Source organism: Diplotaxodon limnothrissa, linkage group LG13, assembly GCF_057381915.1.
Source record: "Diplotaxodon limnothrissa isolate DT_005_m linkage group LG13, D_limnothrissa_male_GT1.1, whole genome shotgun sequence".
Lineage (NCBI taxonomy): Eukaryota > Metazoa > Chordata > Actinopteri > Cichliformes > Cichlidae > Diplotaxodon > Diplotaxodon limnothrissa.
The window spans coordinates 16200530-16222020 of NC_140608.1; the positions used below are offsets into that span (position 1 = coordinate 16200530).

General features: G+C 41.3%; 1 protein-coding gene across 3 annotated transcripts in view; it reads left to right on the forward strand.

The window, feature by feature from the left end:
• The window catches only part of adgrb3 (adhesion G protein-coupled receptor B3), a 119162-nt gene that overhangs the window by 61598 nt on the left and 36073 nt on the right, over nt 1-21491 (forward strand). For 2 of the 3 annotated variants that reach the window (XM_085369372.1, XM_085369374.1), the window contains exons 6-13: nt 1535-1699; nt 2282-2383; nt 10375-10481; nt 11514-11708; nt 13554-13622; nt 15871-15979; nt 20171-20317; nt 21358-21433. In XM_085369372.1, the coding sequence (XP_085225498.1) occupies nt 1535-1699; nt 2282-2383; nt 10375-10481; nt 11514-11708; nt 13554-13622; nt 15871-15979; nt 20171-20317; nt 21358-21433 (970 nt within the window). The remainder of the gene's footprint in view (nt 1-1534; nt 1700-2281; nt 2384-10374; nt 10482-11513; nt 11709-13553; nt 13623-15870; nt 15980-20170; nt 20318-21357; nt 21434-21491) is intronic. The other variant, XM_085369373.1, reaches the window with a different exon arrangement.

The following is a 21491-nucleotide window of genomic DNA, read 5'->3' on the forward strand; positions in this document are numbered from 1 at the left end:
CTCTATCAATTGGATTTGAAAAATCCAGTTAGATATACTGTATGCCTTTCACATAATTCTGGGTTAGCAGCCCGAACTGTCTGTCAACATCATAGATGCATTAGAGGCTCAAAGATGTCTGCTTAGAGGTCTCAATCAGGCTTTGAATTGTCTGATCATGTGAAGGGTCTGAGCACTCTCATAATCTCCTGATGCAAATGTAGCTGCAAAAACAGCTAGGTTTCTAGTCTGTAGCTCGCCGATATGTGTGTGTGGAGCATGGTTTCCTCTTTAGTTTTCAAAGTCATTACAAATGTTGTTTCAATAATCAGCCAGCCCTGTGGTCTGCCGGACCCCTAAAACAGAGGCAAATGCTTGCGAATGCGTATTTTTAATTTGTGCTTATGATAATGAAGAAGGTGATGCTGTTGTTTGCCGTTACAGTGAGAGAATGCATTATACAGTTTATTCATTTAATGAGGCCTATCTATTTAGCAAGTCCTACTTGTTTCCAAGGTGAGAGATCAATCATTAGTGAGAAACACAGCCACTATTTAACAAGTCAGCACAATGTCCATTAGTGCTGGAGGCACTGCTTTGACAAAGAGTTCAAGGCAAAAGCATCATTTTTTCTTTTTAGAACTAGCTAAATGCATGTTTGGCTAGTTCCTAGAAATTCTGGTATTTTTTTAATGTAACTGAATAGATTAAAGTCTTTAAAAAAAGCCTAATAACTACAATAAATGCCTGTGCAGGTTTTTGAATCAATGCTATGTGTTTTCAAATGAAAACAATTTCTTCAGAACTACTGGAACAATGAGCTCTTTGAAACACATGAGCATGCATCTGTTTGAAGAATCAGCTGCTTCATGTGCAGGCAAAGAAATCACTATTCACTGGGATTTGATCAATGTCTTGCAGATAGTTTCAGCCAACAGGTCATCGTGGTTTTTCCTGGTTTTTCTTGCTTCCAGTAGCAATCCCGACAGAGGTTAGTTGTAGGACATGATAAATGCCCGTATAAGTGAAGAAGGGGTAAGTGGAGGTTAGAATGAGCGGTGTGTGTTTCCTGCTCACACGGTGTTGTACCTTTCCATTCAGAAGGGCGTGTGATTTACTACATCGCTGAAGGGGAGCATCTGTTTTTTTGTCTAACGCAGAGTTTAACAGTGTTCATTACAAGGGCATAAATCGTACCTCTGGGTTTGGAAACGTCAGCATAAATGTATGTGTGTGTGTGTGTGGTTTTATTTGTTTTTTTAATATCGTCAAAACGATGTGAATAATCATTTTCTTTAGCCATAAAATACACACACCCCTGATTATTACAGGTGATATTGTTCATTTGTGAAATACTGCCAAGAAATTACGTTTTCAAACTAAAAGCATGAGTAGCAAAATATATAAATGTAATCAAAAGCTAAAGATATCACACACTAAATAAAGACATTTTTATAGCTGTTTCTTTTTAGTTGATCTTCTGCTGTTTTTTTTTTTAAGTAGTTGTTGTATTTGTAATAGTGTCGGTTTCTAACTAGAAATGATTCCATTTTAGCTAATGGCCAGTGGAATCCTTGGGGTCCGTGGAGTGGCTGCTCAAAGTCTTGCGACGGTGGATGGCAGAGGCGTGCTCGGGTGTGTCAGGGGGCAGCGGTGACTGGGCAACAGTGTGATGGGAGCGGAGAAGAAGTCAGAAAGTGCAGTGACCAGCGGTGTCCAGGTGAGTCAGAGCATAATAAGACTTAAGTCTGAGTGGCCACAGAGAAGCTGAATGAAAGTGAGGAGATAATTATCTCTGTGCACTGACTGACATGTCTTGTTATAAGAGATCAGTTAAAACTGAGTCTGAAGAGGGGGTGCAGATTAGCAGAGGTGGATGACTGAAATAAATGAAGAAATTGAAATCATGGTGACGGACATACCGAGAAATTGAAGTATCATCAAAGCTTAAAGTACGGTTTTCAAAATAATCTCCTTTGAAGTAGAGTCTTAAACATGAAGTCACGTAATACTTCTATTCTCTGAAGTAAAGGAAGCAGTGTTCCACAAAAACGTTAAAAACGTTTTTTCCATTATTATAATTAAGAAGTACCTTCCCTCATAAAGACTGAGGCATGTGAAGAGGGTAAATTTTATTATAATCCATGAATGCATTCTCAGACTCTCTGAAACTATACAGCTTTGATCTCCTATATTTCCATACCTCTTAATATGCAGCATGAAGAAATTGTTGCATCATATTGGAAAGACTAAAAAGCTTTTAGCATTGATGTAGTAATGTTTGTATCACTTTGCACTCCAGCACCTTATGAAATTTGTCCTGAGGACTATGCAGTGTCAATGGTGTGGAGACGAACCCCTTCAGGAGAACTCGCCTTCAATAGATGTCCCCCTAATGCCACAGGTGAGGACAGAAGCTACATCATATATTTGTGTATTTTCTTTTTTTTAAATATGAGACTTAGTTGTGTTGCTTTATAGCAACAATGTTCCTGGTTTGAACCGCTTGTGGAGTTTGCACGGTCTCCTTTGGCTCTGACTTCTACTCACAGTCCAAAGACATGCATGTTAGGTGAGCTGGTGTTTCTAAATTGGCTGTAGGTGTGAATGAGAGAGTGTGTGGTTGTCTGACTTTGCATTGGCCTGTTCAGGGCATGCTTCTCGCTCAAAGTTAGCCAAGTAAGGCTCCCCTGGATAAGTGGTTAAGAAAATGGATGGATGTAGTAAATGGTGAAAATAAAAGCCGAGTTGCCTCAGGTCTTCTTTCAGTTTGACACTGAACATTTCATTGTTGGCAGCAGTTCCAACACTAGTAAACAAGCTTTAATCTGTGATGTTAGATCTCCTTTTTGATTTCACAGGGAAAATATTGTGGGATTTATAGAATTTAGGTTCATTTTGCCACCCACCTCGGCATGGTCAGGAAGTCAAACGCACGGCAAACTCGGGTTGCCTGGAGCAATGTGCATTGATTTGACTTGCAAACAAGTGGCAGTGCAAATTCAAGCAAGCGAACTAATGAAAAAATAATTATTAAACTGTAAGCACTACTGGCAAATGAATGGAACTTGTCTGCAGAGACACAACCCTTGATTTACTTATTTTTTCCACTCAAATTTTCTGGAAATTTAAGATAGCAATCCTGCATGACAAAAAGGTGCAAAAAGACAGACGAAATTACAAATTTTATATTGTACAAATAAGCATTTTACTAAAAAAAAAAAAAAAAAGAATACACTGCAATAAAGCTTCTGCTGTAATCACTTTGAATGACATTTTGTAATTAGATTTTCATTTTATTATCACTAGTTTAATTGTCCTTATAGAATGAAGCTTTATTGGTAAGTGTACTCATCTTGTTAAAATCCTATTACTTATCCTCATTCCCCCAAGGGAAAAAAACATATTGGATTCCATCCAATTTAAAATAACAAGACAAGACTTTTCATACATGTATCAGCGCAATTTTGCCACTTCATAAGGTGCAATGCTTGCTGGCCCTAAATGTCGAAGTTCGCCTGCACACTCTCCGGATAGTTGATAAAAGCTCTTCTTTCCATTTCCACATGCGGTGATGTAATTTATGACTGCACCGTCAATACACTGCCTGTGCACTGGATGGGGAAAAAAACGTGATTCTGAGGGCATTGTTAAAGAAAAGCACACTGATGTCTGTTTTCAGACAATAAGCAGAGGCTTTAATGCGTGCATGGAGAGGAGAGCAATTGAAGTTCTGTAACAGATTGAGACTAACTCTGAGCTATTGAAAAGAAGAAAAAGGAGGGGGAAGCTGGGAGAGGATAAAAAAGGGATGCGACCTCTGATAAATCTGCTGTGATACAGGTTACCTTTGCTCTTGCTGAAGGTCAGTTTGCTAACAGCTAGGGTTGCCAACTCCCTGAAAAATAAATAAGGGACACCTCGTGGCCAGGGCCGGGCAACCCAGTTGTCTTCACCCTTCCCAGTGTGGTAGCTCTTTTTTTGTGTGTGAAATTATTTTTTAACCATTTGACTTGAACTTGATTTAAGCAGATGCATATTCTTTGTGATATGACCATATGGGAAACAAATGATCATTTAGCCATTTATTTTTAGCTCACAATGACAACATTAACACAGTAAAACAGGTCTCTTTCTTAAACAGAAGCCTGTCATGCTTAACTTTTGAGAATATAAGTAAATCTTTCTTTAAAAGAACTCTGTCCTACTTAACTTAAAATTATATAAATTAATAGAAAACAATAGAACAAAATCATTCTTGTAACAGTGCACATTTAGTGCATTTAGTACAATTGGCTTCAGTTGAGGTATTATTTCAGCTTTTCTAAAGCTAATCAGCTGCTCCTGTTTGTAAACCCACTTGTTCCCATGATTACGCATCATAACTCATCATCATTATTCATCTATGTATTACTTTTATGTATTATTCATCTATTTGTTGTAATCATCTATCCTTGCAGTTGTTTATTACACAAAATAAATTATATTATCACACTTCTGGCCACATAGCGCTGATATTCACCGCACATGCCCATATTAACCTTAACCAGAGGGTTTAAAAAAAACAAACCAGTGTTTACATACCATATCTGCTTCTGCCGTGGCCTGGCGGACAAAAAATTGGTAAAGGGTTCCCCGAGCTTTCATGCCCCTCGTGTTCTTCATGTGCCCACCAATAGAAGCATGCCTATGGAAAAAGTGCGCCGGCACACAGTGCAGTGCGCTTTATAGTGCACTTTTCCAGCCAGGTGTTTTCCTTTTCCCAGTCCTCCCTGTACTTTTGCAGCCTTTTTTTTTTCTTTCTCTGAGCGAACAAACATTGCTGCTCTAATGCTGGGCTCACACTGTGCGATTTTTGGCCCATTTTGAGCCGATTTTTGAGTCGTGCGACCGATTTGGTGATCAGCCCGATTTTGGCCTTCATCGTGCGTCGTGTAGTATACGTGGGGTAACGAGAAGCGATTAACACCTCACGACCAGCTCCCGATCATCAATCGCTCGTGAGGGTGTCACCGCAGCTGCTCACGCGCAAACACGTAAACGTCGGTGAAAAAGACGTTGCAGCACAGCTGTGCAGCGTGTGATCTGGACACAAGCGATGGAGGCACAACTTGTAGAACTTTGGAAAGCTCATCCGAGCCTTTTCCATGTGGCATCACAAAATTATCACGACCACAACAACCGTGAAAATAGTTGGATTTACACTGCTGCTCAATCACAGCTGCCTGATCAATGTTTTTCATTAGCAATTTAGCAAAGTTGATGTGGTGGTGTGTCTGTGTGCGTGAAAGACAGAGAGAGCGAGCGACAGATTTTCTGTTATAACCTTCATTTTATGGAGGCACAGTGTGCCGTCCGAGACTTGCACCGCAGTGTCGGCGTTTGTTTCCCTGTTGGCCATGCTTGTTGTTGTGGTCATCGGTTGTCTTCCGGTATTTTCTCCGTAAGCGACCTTTCCTCAACCAATGAGATGAGCGGTAATCTGACTTGTCATACTCGAATTGTCATAAGTGTGCTGTCAGCTCATTGGTCACAAAGCAGGAGAGGGGCTGGGGGCTTGTTTTCAAACAAAGCGTTAATTCCATTAAAAGTTATAGACTACTTTTGATTCTCACTGTATTACGGGACAAAGTGCGTCCCTTATTAGCTCAATACGGGACTTGTACTTTTGTTTCGAAATACGGGACGATTCCGTATTTTAAGGGACGGTTGGCAACCCTACTAACAGCAGACAGACATCGGCGCAGTGGAGGGCTGTCGTGTGTAGAAAGTTGCATGTGGGTTTGACACAGTAAGCTGTTGCAAAATGCAAAACAGTCTGGCGTTCCTAAAATTACATTTCGTCCCCGACCATAAAATGGCTAACTTGCAAACTAGATGTAGTAGCAAACACACTGTCATTCACAGATGGCTCACCTGCGGCAAAGTTACGCAGAGTAAGATTTAGTAGCATGACATTAGCTTTCCGGCTTGACATTAGTTTTATGGCTAATAACTGTTTGGCACCACTAAGCTATTTCCAGCTTGCGGTGAGGGATTGTGTGTATGTGTGTGTGTGTGTTTATTTGTGTGATGTTGGAAATGCGACACCTTTCTGACCTTTACTAAGAATTTCATTTACACCAAGCGTTGTCTTTATGTGCTAAGTTCGGGTCAGACAAGGCGAGGCTCTTTATTCTGCTTTAATGAGCTTTCTTATATTCGCGTGAGCTGCGACACAGAAGATTAATTCAGACCACGTGTTATTTTCTTACATGCAGCTAATTTGGATGCAGTTTCAGATGTGAGCACGCTGTCGATGCTGCCTGTACTAGGTCAGCACTCTGGGCTGAGTTCTTTGTGACTGCCAGTGTTGGTGGACTCACGTAAAAGTCTTCAAGTTCAAGATGTGCTATTGGTACCGTATGTGCAGTACATCTTGAACCCAAAGTGATGTTATCAGGGATGCTATTTCACTTTGCCAAAGAACTGGGTTATACTATAACAGTCTCATAATAAAAAGGTAAAAATCCAGCTAGCAGACATATTTCATGTTTCAGTATAGTGCATCCTCCCTGTCAAAGCTGGCACAGAGGACTGGGAAAAAGATGGTGATAGACAATAGGTCAGGGCAGGTCAAGTTTATCTCTAAAGCCATTAATCACAGTTCTAGAGTCAGCAGGTTTCGGGGAGCATACATTAAGAAACCATAAATGAAAACAACTCTTCAAAACCTTTGCCCTGGAATTAGATCAAGGTCAGACTCAAACCTTTAGTGAATTTCCTCACTGATAGTCTCATCCTTCCTGGACAGCCTGATACGAAATGGCAGAGGTAAACAAAGATGAAATATTGATCAGAGAAGGTAACTGAAATGTCTGAAGTGGGCAACACGAATGCAGTGTGACGGCACGGGTGAAACATCCCAATGTGTTAGGGGGCTTCAGCACCTACTCACCCATAGCGCCTGTCGTCATCAAGGTCATCACAGAAAGAGCGCTGGGTGCAGGGGCGTCCGCACCGACTTGGTCATCGGCGATGACAACTGCCACCGGAGGCAAGAATGGGGGGAAAAGCGAGACACGTATGGCACATGAATTTGTTCGCAGTGTAGCAGCCAAGCAAAAAATGTCCCCAAACTGGTAAACATGCGAGCTACATTTACATCTACTTTTAGATGCAGAGTGTGCACAATGAAAACTGTAAGATTTTGAGCTTCCATTGCCCATTTATCATAGTCTGGTCCTTCATTAAATAAAGGTGTATGGTTTAATTTGTTTCAGAACAAAAGCAATTTAACAATTAGGTACAACAACAAGGTATTGTTAATGACACAAGATCAGCTACAGCATTAAAGCCATCTGCCAAATCTTGTATAGGTCCACCTCGTGCTAGAAAAACAGCTCTGACCCAGTGACGTTTGCACACAGAACCCTGGAAGCATCATTTAGTGCACGTGATACCGGCAGTAGATCTTTTGAGTACCATGGGTTACTTATTAGGCTTGTTTAGGCTTGTTCCCAAGCATATTCAGAGCGAGTGGGAGGCCGGGCCAGTGCCTTGGGCTCTTTGTTGTGAGCAGATTTTGCAGTACAGCGTTGAGCATTGTCCTGCCGAGGAAGGCAGCTGATGCCGGGGAGTGCCGTTGCCACGGGGGTGTGTGCTTGGCCTGAAACAACGTTTAGATAGGTTGTAGCGTCAAAGGAACACCCACATGAATGCCAGGACCCTAAGTTTCCAAGCAAAACATTGCATTTGTATGAATGGATCGGCGTTATTTGCTAAACCTGCCAGTGGCTGCTCGGTGCAATAAATCCTTTGAGTTTGATTTATATGCCGTTTCTATTCCCGCTAAGACCTGAAGGTACTAGTTACTTTGGCGGAAGATGTTTTGCATTCAAAAGTTCATGTACTGTTATTTATGTGCCCGTGTAATGAGAGCCCCAAATCTCAATTATCAATTAAAGTTCAAGTCATCCAACTGAAAGTGGGAGCAATTAAAGCAGCAACACCACAGGCTATTAAACAAACTCTTCACAGGTTAATGCAGAGAAAATTATCCAGCCGTCTCCAGCAAATAAATTAGACACCACCCTTCACTGGGGAAGGTATTCATTTTTTTATTTGTTAGTTCTACCTTTTCATAATATTAATGGCAGCCATTTCAATCCAAGACGTTTTACTTGTCATATATTCCAGAAACATTTTTTTTAAAGAATGTAAGGGATTTTTTTGTTCTTTTTCACCACCGGATGGTAACCACAGAAATGTTGTTCAAAGCCTCTTTTTAACATTGTCTCGTTTCCAACTCCTCAGCTGGTAAACACTGTTTTAGTATTCCGTCTCGGTGAGGATCACTTGAATAAAAATTCTCTTTTAATGGCACCCAAGTCGAGAGCACTGTCAAACCAGACAGCGACAGGTCAGCGCCTCAGTGGAGTGCAGCCTTGGTTTTGATCAAGCACATCTCCACTGACCTATATTTCATACTCAACTTACTCCATGTACATCACTGATGATGCAAGGACAGATGACAGATTGGGGCAGAATTACAGCGAAGGCCTCGAGTTTGTGTCTCTAACCCTATTTGATCCCACTAGCAACCCGTTTCAAAGCCAAGGCAGATTGATATCTAATTATATATCTGTACAATATAAACTTCATTTAAAAATAGATCAGTTTGGGAGAAATTCAGTTCACAAAACTGGCAAAAGAAAGACTTACAAATGAATCAGTGTCTATCTCTCAACACTGACCATTCATTAAGCTTCTTTTACTCTTGTTTTGCTGTTTGCATACGGTGGCTTCAGGAGTGCATCTTTCCTGAGCAAGTAAGGTGTGCTTATGGACATATTTATATAAAGTGCAAGTCTGCTATTAGGTTTTATTTTTGCACACTTATAAACCACAATCGAGAGCTCCCCTTTTTCAAACTTAAAATTAGGTTATTTAAATAAAAGACGAGCTCCAGTGCAGGGATTTTACATTAAAATGATTTTGGCCTTGGGTAATTTGTGTCTTTGAGGACTGCTGAAATCACATTAAAATTGCAACATCATACAGTATATTAATAATATAAACACAGGCTACCGGTGACCAAAACATTACCTCTCTTGCTGTTTAACTCCTGCTTCGTGTCTATACGTGGACAAAATTCACATCACTGAGCAACCTCAATGCTTATCAATTTCAAGCAGTTCTTGAATTTGACCTCTTCTTATTGCTCTGTGCCTTTTTGGCAATTCCCACTCAAAGAACCCAACCTTTCTCAGCTTACAGTGACCTTTTGGAATGTCAGAGCCAAAACACTGAAGTGAATGCCTAATTTCTAGGTCTCAAACCATCATAAAACAGACTTTTTACTATCTTTTTGATAAAAATTCAGAGCGAGCATCCTTTTGATTGCTGGCATCCTTAACAGTAGATAGAGTGGTAGAGATTGTGAAGCAAAACTCTAAACCACCCAGGTGAAACCCGCTTTGAGGGACACAGAGGCTCAGCCCAGTGTAAAGCACTGGGCCTCTCCTGCTGCCCCCTGGGTTGTCTCATGGTGATGCATGGTTGCTCCCGGCACACAGCGAGCGTGCACTCTCGGCTTCAGTGGATATCACCAAGTAGTAGCTGTGGAGAAGGTGGGCGTGTGTGTGTGTGTGTGGGGGGGTGTTTGTGATTTCTCTTTGTCTGTGTGTGTTAGTGTGCGAAAGTCAGAGAGAGAGCACGGAGGAGAACAAGAGATAGTGAAGGTTTTATGTGAAGCCCGGATGCCAGGGGAAATGTTTTGTGCTGTGGGAGTTTTCCTCAGGATGTCAAGCACCTGTTTTGGAGCGGTGGGGTGATGTGTGAAGTGCACTCCACCAGGTCGACAGCTGGGAAGGTGTGATGTTGGACCCCTATGTAGGCCGTGTGGGTGGATATTGGGTAGTTCTGCTATTTCAGGATTACTGTTTAAATGCCTGACAGCTATCACAGCTGAGTTGCTGCATGTTTGAATAAGCGACTGCAAGTTGTATTAGCCGGGCACGCAGAGCATATATTAAAAGGCACGGGACTGTGTCGTTTGGCATAATATTAAACCATTTCTGTTCAAATACTGTAATACTTTCCTTCCATAAACCTTTCTTTATTGCCTTCTCTAACGAGCGGGTTACATCAAATTTTGATGGTGAATGACGGACAAAGAGGAAAAGATAAGACTCTCATTAAAAGTATTAATATTATTCTCTTTCCTTTTTGTCTCTCTCCCCTCCTCTCATATCCAACTAATCCCACTCTACCCCTTCAATCTGCCTTTCTTTGCCCCACCGTTGGTCTTAACTCCACCTACCCCCCCACCTCTTCTGCGCCTGCTCATCTTCTCATCCCTCCCTCGCCAATCCTCCTCTCCAAATCTGTCGCTGTCTCCTTCCTCCTCTACAGGCACCACTAGTCGACGCTGCTCTTTGGATCACCGCGGTATGGCCTTCTGGGAGCAGCCCAGCTATGCTCGATGCATAACAAATGAATTCAGATACTTGCAGCAATCAGTAGGTGCAAAGTCAGCTCCCTCTCACAGCCTCTGTTTCCAATGCACCATAAATTACCTCCCCAGTGTCCCCCTCCCAATTCTCATCACAATGTAGCCAAAAAGATTAACCACTTCCAATAGAGGAGCAAATTTAAGCACACATTTTTTTCCTTTTTTTCCCTCCCTGATGTCCTTCAGCTGCTGAATTTAGAGTTCCAGGCATGTTCTCGTCTGTGTTTCTAAATAAATTACAATATTGATGATATCGCGGTTACAATATATGTTGCTCCTCGGTTACTCGTCACTTGCACTTTGCTATGTTTTGGTAAATAGGATCCACTGCAACAACTTGCAATATTTTGTTCATTTAAAATAAGACTTGCAGCATGAAGAAAAAAGTAAATAAATAAATAACAGTTAGGGAAACTCAGTGAAACGGTATTTTCAGTTTAATAGAATCATATCTTTCCCTCAAGAGAACCTTTTGTGAATTCTCTCTTTTTTTCTTTCTTTTGTCGTCTGATGAGACTTTTTAATCACACAAAAAGCAGTTTTCATTGAAGCCCGAGTGCATTTTATTGCACCATTTCGAGTACTTTTGCTTTAGTAGGTTTGCCTTCAGCCTGAAAACACAGAAGCGCTTCCACTAGAATAGGTAATTTTGGTAACCCTCCATCACTGTTAAAAATAAAATAATTCAGAAGAGCTGAGATAGCACATATAGCGCTGCACCTGTGAACGTGTATTTATGGACGTAAACCCTGTGCAATGATGTGAGATGTCATTTCACTCTGCAATTTCTGCCTAAATGTGTGTCTTCTGCTCCAGTTAACTCTTTTATTCGTATTGGCTCATTTCAAAACATCCGCGAGGCAGAATACATTTCAGGCCTGGCGTAGATATAAGTGTCACATAAAGGGCCTTAGAGAGTAGAGTCTTTCTTCCTGATTTTTTGCACCCCATTTAATCTAAATGTGTAGCTTAGCGTGTATCTTGCGAACTCAACAGAGGACACCGATGCCCCAAGTTCTGTCCTCTCCTGTTTTTGGAGGTTCAGGGGCACCTTGCCAAGGGCCAGAGGATGCTGGCGGGGGATGGGATGTCCCAGGTCACAAAAAACCTGCTGGATCTCACCCAGAGGAGGAACTTCTATGCTGGTGACCTCCTGTCTTCAGTAGAGATCCTTCGCAATGTGACAGAGACCTTCAAGAGAGCCAGCTATGAGCCGTCATCCGATGACGTGCAAGTAAGTGGACGCTGGCTTCATTTGAACATGTGGACATGAATCTTTGTGAAGTATGCAAGGATGCCATGCCGTTACTTAGGTAACATAAATGTTTTATCATTTTGGGTACCAGAGCTATAATGTGTAATGTGAGAAAAATGAATTCTATTGTGTGTGAAACAGCACAAACACCCAGGGCTCTATTGTATCAGGAGATCTACTCCACATCCTAAGCTGTTTCATCTCATCATGTTGGGCTTGACTGCAGTCTTGATCCTCTTTATGTCAATAGGATGATGGAGATTATAGCAAAAGCCCCACCTCCATCACCAATAAGACAATTTATGCTCCCAGGGCTGTGCCAATTTCAAAGCCACCCTTCACAGGCCTCTTTATTCTGTCCAGCATGCATACATGTTAGGTTTTTTTATATATATATGTGGTTGTTTTGCTGCGTGTGCATGTGTGAATGGTTGTGCTATATATGTGTGCAATTTTTTTTTGCTAATTGAGAATAAAATAATTGTTATTATGTGATGCCAAAAGCATACTGTAACAGCATACTACTGTAGTTTATTCGTGAGGTTTCAGGTTTTGTCTGTGTTTGTTACTTCTGGATAAAGTCATGAGTAACAGCTCCAGGAAATTAGAAAAATGCGAGACTTGTCCATCAGCTCTTTGCTGTATAGAAATAGTAATAATTTCTCCTTTATTAGCAGGAAAGTTCAGTTATTTAAATACCAGCCACACAGTTCTCTGCTTACTGATAAGCTCGGTCAGATATTAAATCTGAAATATAGCCGTAGTGTTTGGCATTGTGCTGTTTTCTAGGTTTCAGGTAACTCAAAGCACATAAAGAAAGGCAAAAACAAACAAGCTGTCCTACTTAGGTGATTACAAAACTCTGATCTAATTCAATTAAAAAAAAGAAAAATTCAACTCAATTAATCATGCACCTCCGAAGTGTGGTGATATTTGGACTACAAACTGTCAGAGATGCTCTTTTCTTTAGTTTTCTGTTGGTTTAGTCCACTTTTATCAACAGTTTCCTCTTGATGTAAGGCGCATGGTCCTTTTAATATTCTGCAAAACCCCAAATGTTTTGTCCATGGATGGATACAAAGATGCCATTCATCCGTTTTCCTACCGTAGAAAACCTATGAAATGAGGAAAATGTCCTATCTCTGGTTATTAGGAGCGTGTGTGGGCAGACAGGAGAGCAGTCAGCCAGCCCAACCCCTCCGTGTGTCTCTGCGCTAATGCAGTGTTAAAGTGGGCACATTACCACCAGAGGGAGCATAAGCATTCAAGTAGAAAACAAGATAGCCTGTGTCAAGAGAGAGAGCCACTCCCTCAGGCATATTGTAGACCAAACGAAATAACAAGGCTAAAGATCAGACAGGGGTCCTATTACGACTGCAGGCATGCACCCCAAGCAGTCCCGCTCTCCACTGCTGAAGAAGACAATCCACACAGCTGCTCAAACATTCCCTTTCATCTTTTTTTTTTCTGATTGCAGCTTGTGCTTTTCTCCTGTAGCATTAAGTGTTTGCTGCAAGCTGCAGGAGGTCCAAGGTGTGTTGCTGTCAGAGCTCAAGCACAAATTCCATCATTTCTCCTATCGTTTACCATCACGGTTTCAGTGGCAGATTTCCTGGTGCTATTGAGCCCTGCGGGAGAAAATCATTATGCCCCTACAGAAATCTCTTATTTTTCGCTATCGTAAATGTTAGTATATTATCCATAACAGTAGGTTTTTGGAGTGCATGGTGTTTATGTCATGATTTGAGAAAAGCGTCTAGCTGCAGTGCCTGTTATGCTGGTGTGTGGGAGTGTTATGCATTTTCCCTTTCATCATCTCCACAGAACTTCTTTCAAATCATCAGCAACCTCCTGGAGGAGGAAAATAAGGAGAAATGGGAAGACGCGCAAAAGGTAAGCATGTGGCAGTACACCTAGTAAATAATTCAGGTTGCTGCATGAACACTGTTTGCCTCAAACTTCGACTCAAAGCTTGTTTGCAGTTTCTCCATCTGAATAGCACAGATTAAGGCAAGTCAGGTGGATTTAGGATTATGTTACACTTACACATATGGTAGTGAGGTAATTTAGCAGGTGTGACATCTGGCCTCATTTAGAAAAAAACTAGTTCCTCCGAGCTCCACTTGGTGGCAGCAGCACCGCCATAGACATTGTCCAACCATCAACACTGCAGGACTCATTCCTTCTGCATTGTTTCACCCAGCTGATGCCGATGAAAGCAACCAGTGTGATTAGGACCTTACTCAGGTCAGTTTTACCATAAAAAAATGAACATTTCAGCAGCAGTCTCCCCTCTTGATATTTATCATATAGTAAAGGTGGATGGTGAAAAATTGTTTCAATATCCTTTAGAAATTGAGAAGCAACATACTGCAACACAGCGGCAATGGTGTGTATGTCAAAATTTAAGTGCCGAAAAGTACCCATTCACAAGACTTGTTTATTCACGAAGATTGGATTCTAGCATCGTCCTGGTTTAGACACATCTCTCAGTTTGAGAGGTGGCAGGTCTTGTTTTCAAAACCGCCACTGGTGTCTGAGACAGCCTGAACCCTGAAATCACACACATCCAGACTCTGACAGAGATGCCATCTGTGATGACTGCGAGTCTGCAAAGGGCATCTGCTCTGTTGTCACCTTCACAGGTAAATTGGGTGTCACCTGCACTGACACATGAGTGAGGTGATGCCTTAAAATGACTTACTTTCTCCACACCTGACTTCAGCTGATGCTATAAGGGGACACAGGCAGTTCAAATATTGCTCAGAGTGCCAGTCCTGGCTGTCTACACAAGGAGTAATTAGGTGTTTACTTACTGGAGCTTTAATTTGGCAGGGCCCCTAAAGGGATGATGTCGGTGAGAGAAGCTCACAAACTAGCAATTTCATCAGCGAGTATGCGTAAGAGATAAGGACAGACAGATCCGAGGAAGTATAGATAAATAAATATAATAAATATATTGTCTCCATGATTTAACACCCAGAAGAAATGTGCGACACTGTTAAATATTCCCGCAGTTATTAATGTGCATGTCTGAGATGTGCTGCTTTAGTTACATCATTATAAAAAGTGAACATGGCCAAGCTGCATCGCCTTACACAGTTTTTCTCACTTGTTGGGTTTCTTGCATTAATGAGTGTTCTCGGCTCAGCTTCCACAGCACCCACACACCAAAAACACGTACATGAAACACCTCACTATTGGGCTTAACTGGCTGTAAAGTTGGCTTTTTGCACTGATCACTATATATTCACCTCCTGCCTCTGTTACCATGGCAAGGAAAGGAACAGCTCTGTCTGCAGAACCTCTGCTGCAGCCATTTCCCTGCACTGCCTTCACGTCTCGCGGTTGCCATGGAGACCAGCAGAATGAGCATTACTGCACTCTGCGTCAGAAATGCCGGAAGGGGCGACATGATGTGCTTTTCTCCCCCACTATGGCTTTCACTCTGCTGTGTCAGAGGCTCTCGACTTCAGCACCGCTGATCCGTTATCCCGGCTTAGCCGCGGCACATGAAGAGGCATGTGCACACACACACAAGGTGCTACAGAGGGGGGAAATACCTGCCTCAGGTGTTTGTTGAATATCAACTTAGAGTGAGGTGCTAATTGCTAAATGCCACTCAAAGGCTTCTCTAATTGCCTGACATCACCACTGTGTGCTTACACACTTATTTACGCCCCACGATTACATGAGTCTTGTGCAGAACTGAAAAATGGTTTTGCAGTACAGCACGATATATCCCATTAGATGTGAGACATCGCCAGTAGATGGGCAGCCAGTAGATGGGCAGCCAGGACAGTAATCCAATCTTTTGAAGGTCAATTATTGGATTAACGTGCCTTTGATTTATTGACTTTGGGGAAAAGAGCTGAGTGGACCAGCAGTGTTACCGCTTGTGCTATAGAGCTGTCCATGGTTCTGAATTCATGCCCCTTCACTCTTATGTGAGTGCTGATGTCCATGGAGCAACACATGAACTGAGGCAATCACCCTTGACTTGGCAGTGCTTTTCCAGAAACAGGCCAGCCACCAAATGTGCTGGCACAGCTGGTGGTTACAGCTCTGATGCTGATGTTATTTAATCACTGGAGAACTATTTAAATTAAAACTGTCCCCTTGTCTTTATTATCTTGTCCAGATCTACCCCGGAGCAGTGGAGCTCATGCAGGTCATAGAAGATTTCATCCACATTGTTGGACTGGGCATGAAGGATTTCCACAATGCCTATTTGATGACTGGAAACTTAGGTAAGAATCGACCCACTTTGCCTTCGGGCCCACAGCCGCTGAGATCGTTTTACCATTTGTTTTGGCTTGATATGGACACATAATCCCTGTGCTCCTCTGACTCCTTGTGTCAATTTCCCCACCATCATTAATTTAGGATAAATGCTGGGCAGTTGGGGTGGGGGAGTAAAATTACTGCAAATCAATAATGTTGATTAAAAGTGATCTTGCGGTCTTAATGTGCTAAATTCCAATGAAAACATTTAACATTCAATCCAATATCAGTAGCTTACAGCACGGGAAAACCTGCAAGAGTAGTGCCTTCACTAGAATAAATACAGACAATACTTCAAAATAACAACCACGGGTACACATTTTATTGATGCTCAAGTACATTTTAAAACACTGGGGATTTTATAACGTAGTTCAGTAAGAGCAGCACTGCTTTCTTGATATTATAAAGCCTCTCACTAATTACAGACTCTATGTATAGGTTCAAAGTTTTTGGTCAATAATCACATCAAATATTTATGTTATTCTGAAGATGAAATGGTTCGGTTTGACGCTGCACTGAACTGTAGTTCTGTGAGTAAGACTTGATTAGCAGAACATACCCTATAGCGTGTTTTGCAGTTGTACAGCCGCATGAAAAAAATTAATTAAAAGTAAATAAATAAAAGATTGCTTGTCAGTTCCTTGTGAGATTAGCAGTCATGGAAAAAATACAGTAGGAGGGTCTGATAAAAGGCTGTAAAATTGGAAGTGAAATTACAAGTTTTCTTTGCAGCTGTAATGAGCTTTTCTGCAACGCTGATTTTTGTCGAGATTATGACTTGAAAAACAAAACAAAAAAACCAAAGTGCTGCTGTGGGTTCTTTTAGCTTCGGTCGCGCAGCCTCTCGGATGATCTGAGGTCTCTGTGGCATTTAATTTTTTACTCAGCCACAAATGGTGTCTTACTGGAATGGAAGAGTAGACCGGTGGGCTTCATTTATTCATGCAAGTGAATGTGAGTGTGCACAGCTGTGCCGTTAGGCCATTCCTCTTAAGAGGAACAGAGATGTTTCATCCTTGTATTCTTTACAATAGCTAACATTCAGCTCACTTCGAGCACACTTGCTCTCTGTGTTTCTTTATGGTATGTGATTTCCATAATGATGAATCGGTAGTCTCCAAGAATAGCATACCAAACATGGTTCAATGAATGCACACATCAAAGTACCATTATGAAACACTGTGAGAGTCAAATTAACTAATGGATTTAGACTTGGAAATAAGGTTTGAATGCATTTCACATTGCCAATCATTAATGACTTCTTTCACAGATGTGAGAATATTTCTGTGCTGTTCTCCTACTTTATACTTTATACTTATTTCAATTTGTCTTAATGGCCGTCATCCAAACTCATTGCCAGTGCCTTCTCCTTATGCTCAAAAAAGCATTAACACATGACCCCTGCTTTATACACAAAATGGAATCTGCTCTGTGAAACTGACTCTAAATTGACGGTTAAGTGTTTTATCCACATTCATACAAGTTCCTTGAGCAGTTTAATGCATTTCATAGCTGGGCTTGAATTTAAACTATTTGACTCTTATTACATTAGTCAGCTGTATCACTGTCCTGGCCTCCACTCAAACCTGCTGGACTGTGGACTAAACCGTGTCCATCTGTCAGATGTGATATGACAGGAAATATTTTTGGTAAGCGTGGAGCAATGATGCAACTCACCGCTGTTTCTCAGTCTAATAAAGCACTGAGTGGCATAATCAGGGCACCATATTCAAAACATTCTGAAGTTTTTCTCCCACATGTCCATAGAAAGAAGATATATTGATTTCATGCAACAAGAAATGCAAGAAACTGAAATAATGGAATAATTCCAACACGGTCAACAACATCTTCTTGCTTATTATCATCCGAGTTATTATATTTTGTTTGGGTTTTTTTCTTAATTTATGTATATGCACGCTCATTGTAAAGATTACCTTTATTTTGAAATAACAACAGCGTTACTCGGTGTGAGATCAAAAGGCAAGTAATTAAAAATAAAACTTGTGTTGAGAGGAACTTGATTGTTTTGACTGAAGGAGGAACAGCTACACTAAAAGTGTGCCCACATAAAGTGCAAAGAACACTTGTCGGTAAAAAGCTCATTTCAATAATCCCATCATTTTCTGTTAGAAATCTTAAGGAGCATGAGTGAACCTCTTAATAAGAGTATGTGAATGTTGGAAGCATCATTATTATGTAGAGTGCTAAAGCAGCTTTTCTTTTGGAAAAAGTGAGCACAAAGGCTCGGCAGAGAGGGGGGGCATTTGGCTTTTGAGCAATTATTTGGAGATATAACATTTATGAGTTGCCTCTGGCTAGAATCAACTTGACTGGCTGCTGGTGGTGGTAAAATACAGGGGCCTAGCTGGGAGAAATTATTATGCCAGAATGGACTCTCTGATTTAATTTTTTCTTTTTTTTCTAATGTCAAAATTAATTACCGCTCCTATAAAATGTTTTCGCATTTGCCACTGCAGAGCTGTTTTCAAAAAACAATCAAGATATGATTCGATACCACATGATTAATACATCGGACTTTCTAATTATCCCATCCGTGGCCAGTGCACCGGCACAGCCAGCCAATGGCAGTGATTTCAGCTCACACACACACAGTGCCTTAGCGACCACGTGGCCCTTTTTGATTAAAGGAATGGAAAGTTTTGTGTCTCCATCAGTGAAAGCCAAGTGGAGAGCATCTGGCTGAGTAAGATATTGCGGCATCATTTCGTCACTAATTTATGGCAGCCTCTTGACACCTAGATAAATACTGGCTGTCACCACTGTATCGTCCTGTGTCCTCCTACTTTTAGTCAAATAACCTTGATTGGAAAAGGCTGTCCACTGCAGCAACTTGTTCTCCCTCCTTGCAAGCTAACAGTTGGAGGACAAAGTGAAGCTTGGGACATGCAAAAAAAAATTTAACACAGTCTTGAAGGTGGACTGCATTACGCTCTATTGTCTTTTTTTTTCTGGTTGTCTACTGTGAGGCTGCGCGTCATGGTCGAGAGAATATTTTGACAGTAATAGTGATTAATTTCCACTGCACACACAATAGCTGGAAATGCTCATTAATTTCTTTGCAGGATGTTTATGTTGTCTGACTTCAATGGTTTACTTAACGCTGAACCTCTCATGAACGCATTCAGACGTAATGAGCGATGCAATAAATCTCTCTTATGAAAATGAACCATACAGAATACTCTTAGTGCAATGAATCGCTGTTCAGAGGCGTCGCTGTCCGTAATTACTGCTTTATTTGTGCTGCGTAGCCCCATCAGGCGGATTCAAAGCCCCATTTACCTGCAGAATTACCCAGAACTCTGAGAGACAGTCTTCCCAGCACCATGTTGTGTTTCACAGTGTGCCCTGTGACTAAAACCACAAACACGAATAAACATGCACGACGACTGCTGCTCCCGACATCTGGTGCTACGAACGGGCCTCTTTGCAAAAACGGCAGGTCTTGTGGTGCTCTGTGATTTCATGCCCGCTGCAGGATCATCCCAAACACCTAGATGCACCTTCACTGTCACTGATTTCACTCACACATGGAGTCTCGCCAGGATTCAAATTGTACTATTGGCACAGTACAATGAACAATAGAGCTTCTGCATCAATGGTAGGATTAGCCTCAGATTCCCCTTGCTGAAGCACTACCTGACTGGGACTGGATGTGATACCAGGTAGAGAACAGTACAGCTTTATCCTCCTCTTGTAATGCTAAGGCCCTTTCTGTTGATCCTGGGTATTTTCCTTGTCACAGCCTTAGTGCACTGACTGGCCTTTTATGGCACCTCAGCAGGGAGGTGCCATAAAAGGAAAGCGTGATTAAGGTGATTACCTTTCTAGTACTTGTCAGGTGCCAGTTGTAGCTTTGGGTTTGTATTTTGCAGCAAATGAATGCGTCAAAAGCCCAGTTGGCCTGGTATGGCTGACAGATGACCTGCATATTTGCATAATGATTCAGTTTCATGTAAAATCTACCTATTAATTTGTGAGAGAATGCAGACTCTGCATGTTGAACTCGAATCAAAGGACTGCCCTTGTGTTTACTTTTGAATGACAGTGGTGCAGACTGCATGGTTATGTTCATAATTTCATTTAATATGCAATGTTCAAGCAATGCTAATAATCTATATTTCCTCGTTTTTCTGTAGTTGCCAGCATCCAGAGGCTTCCAGCAGTGTCTGTGATGACTGACATTAACTTCCCCATGAAGGGCCGTAAAGGCATGGTTGACTGGGCCAGAAACTCTGAAGATAAAGTGGTCATCCCAAAGGGCCTCTTTGTTTCCCAGTCAGCAGGTATGGGACTATATCACCGAGTCATCTGACTGCTAGTCAAATACATCTTTCTTCAAGAATCAGAGGCACATAAACAGTCTCCACGTGCAAGCTCCATCTGTCTTAGAATATATATTCAGTATATACATACATATATTCTGTCAAGCTTCAGAATTACAACCTGCAGCAACACATCTTAAATGTGCAGGGAAACTGTAGTAGATTCGCAGGATTAATGCTTCATGAATACACAATGATTGATTCACTGGCCACTGTTGAAAATTGGAAAATATATGTCTTCACATCTCAGCAGAAGTGGAATGATTTTAGCTGAGTTGGAGTGTCTGACAAGTTACTAGACTTTCAAGCAGACACATCTGTCTTCTGAAGAATGGTTTTTCCCTTTAATGTTTATGCTTCACCACTCCTTGTTTAGAAAAAGTGAAATAATGGTACAAGCCTCTGAACAGAGCCAGTTTGCTTGCCTGTGCTTGTTCAGTTGCAAGAGTTTTCCATCAGCTCAGCATTTGTAGCGTCCTCTCAAACAATGCCAGTTGCCACTCTATACTGCAATCCAGAGCCAGGCAATTTGGTTGATTGGTGTAATCAGTCTTATCCGAAATATATCAATGATAGCAAAACAAGGAATTGATCAGGATGCCACGTGCTTGACCCAAACCAATTCTGCAGTGGATTCTGGCACTTCTCTTGCTGGACAAACAAAATCAGGTGTTAGTTAATGTGATTTGTTTGGAAATAAAAGCACACCTTCAGGTTTCAGTGGGCATTTATGTAAATGTTGTATATTTAATGAGCTAACACCTAATTTGCATATATAAAATGAACTTTAGAAAACTATATACACAACTACATTTTTTTAAATTCAGAATCTAATTTATACATCTGTTTGCCCTGCAAAATATGCTTAAAATGTTTGGGTTTTTTGTGGCTGATGACAGTGTTTCTTTACTTAAAAATTCGCAAAGCATCATCATTTGCAGTAGTAATAAAAAAAGGGAAATCTATCTGACATGACATCAAAGCTTCATTTCCTCCTTCAGATATGGAGGGATCGCCTGTCTTCATTTTGGGAACCGTTCTCTACAAGACTCTTGGACTCATGCTACCTTCACCAAAGTAAGGGCAACATTTCTCATTGTCTGCGTTTTCTGGTCTGCTAGCAGGAGGAAATATG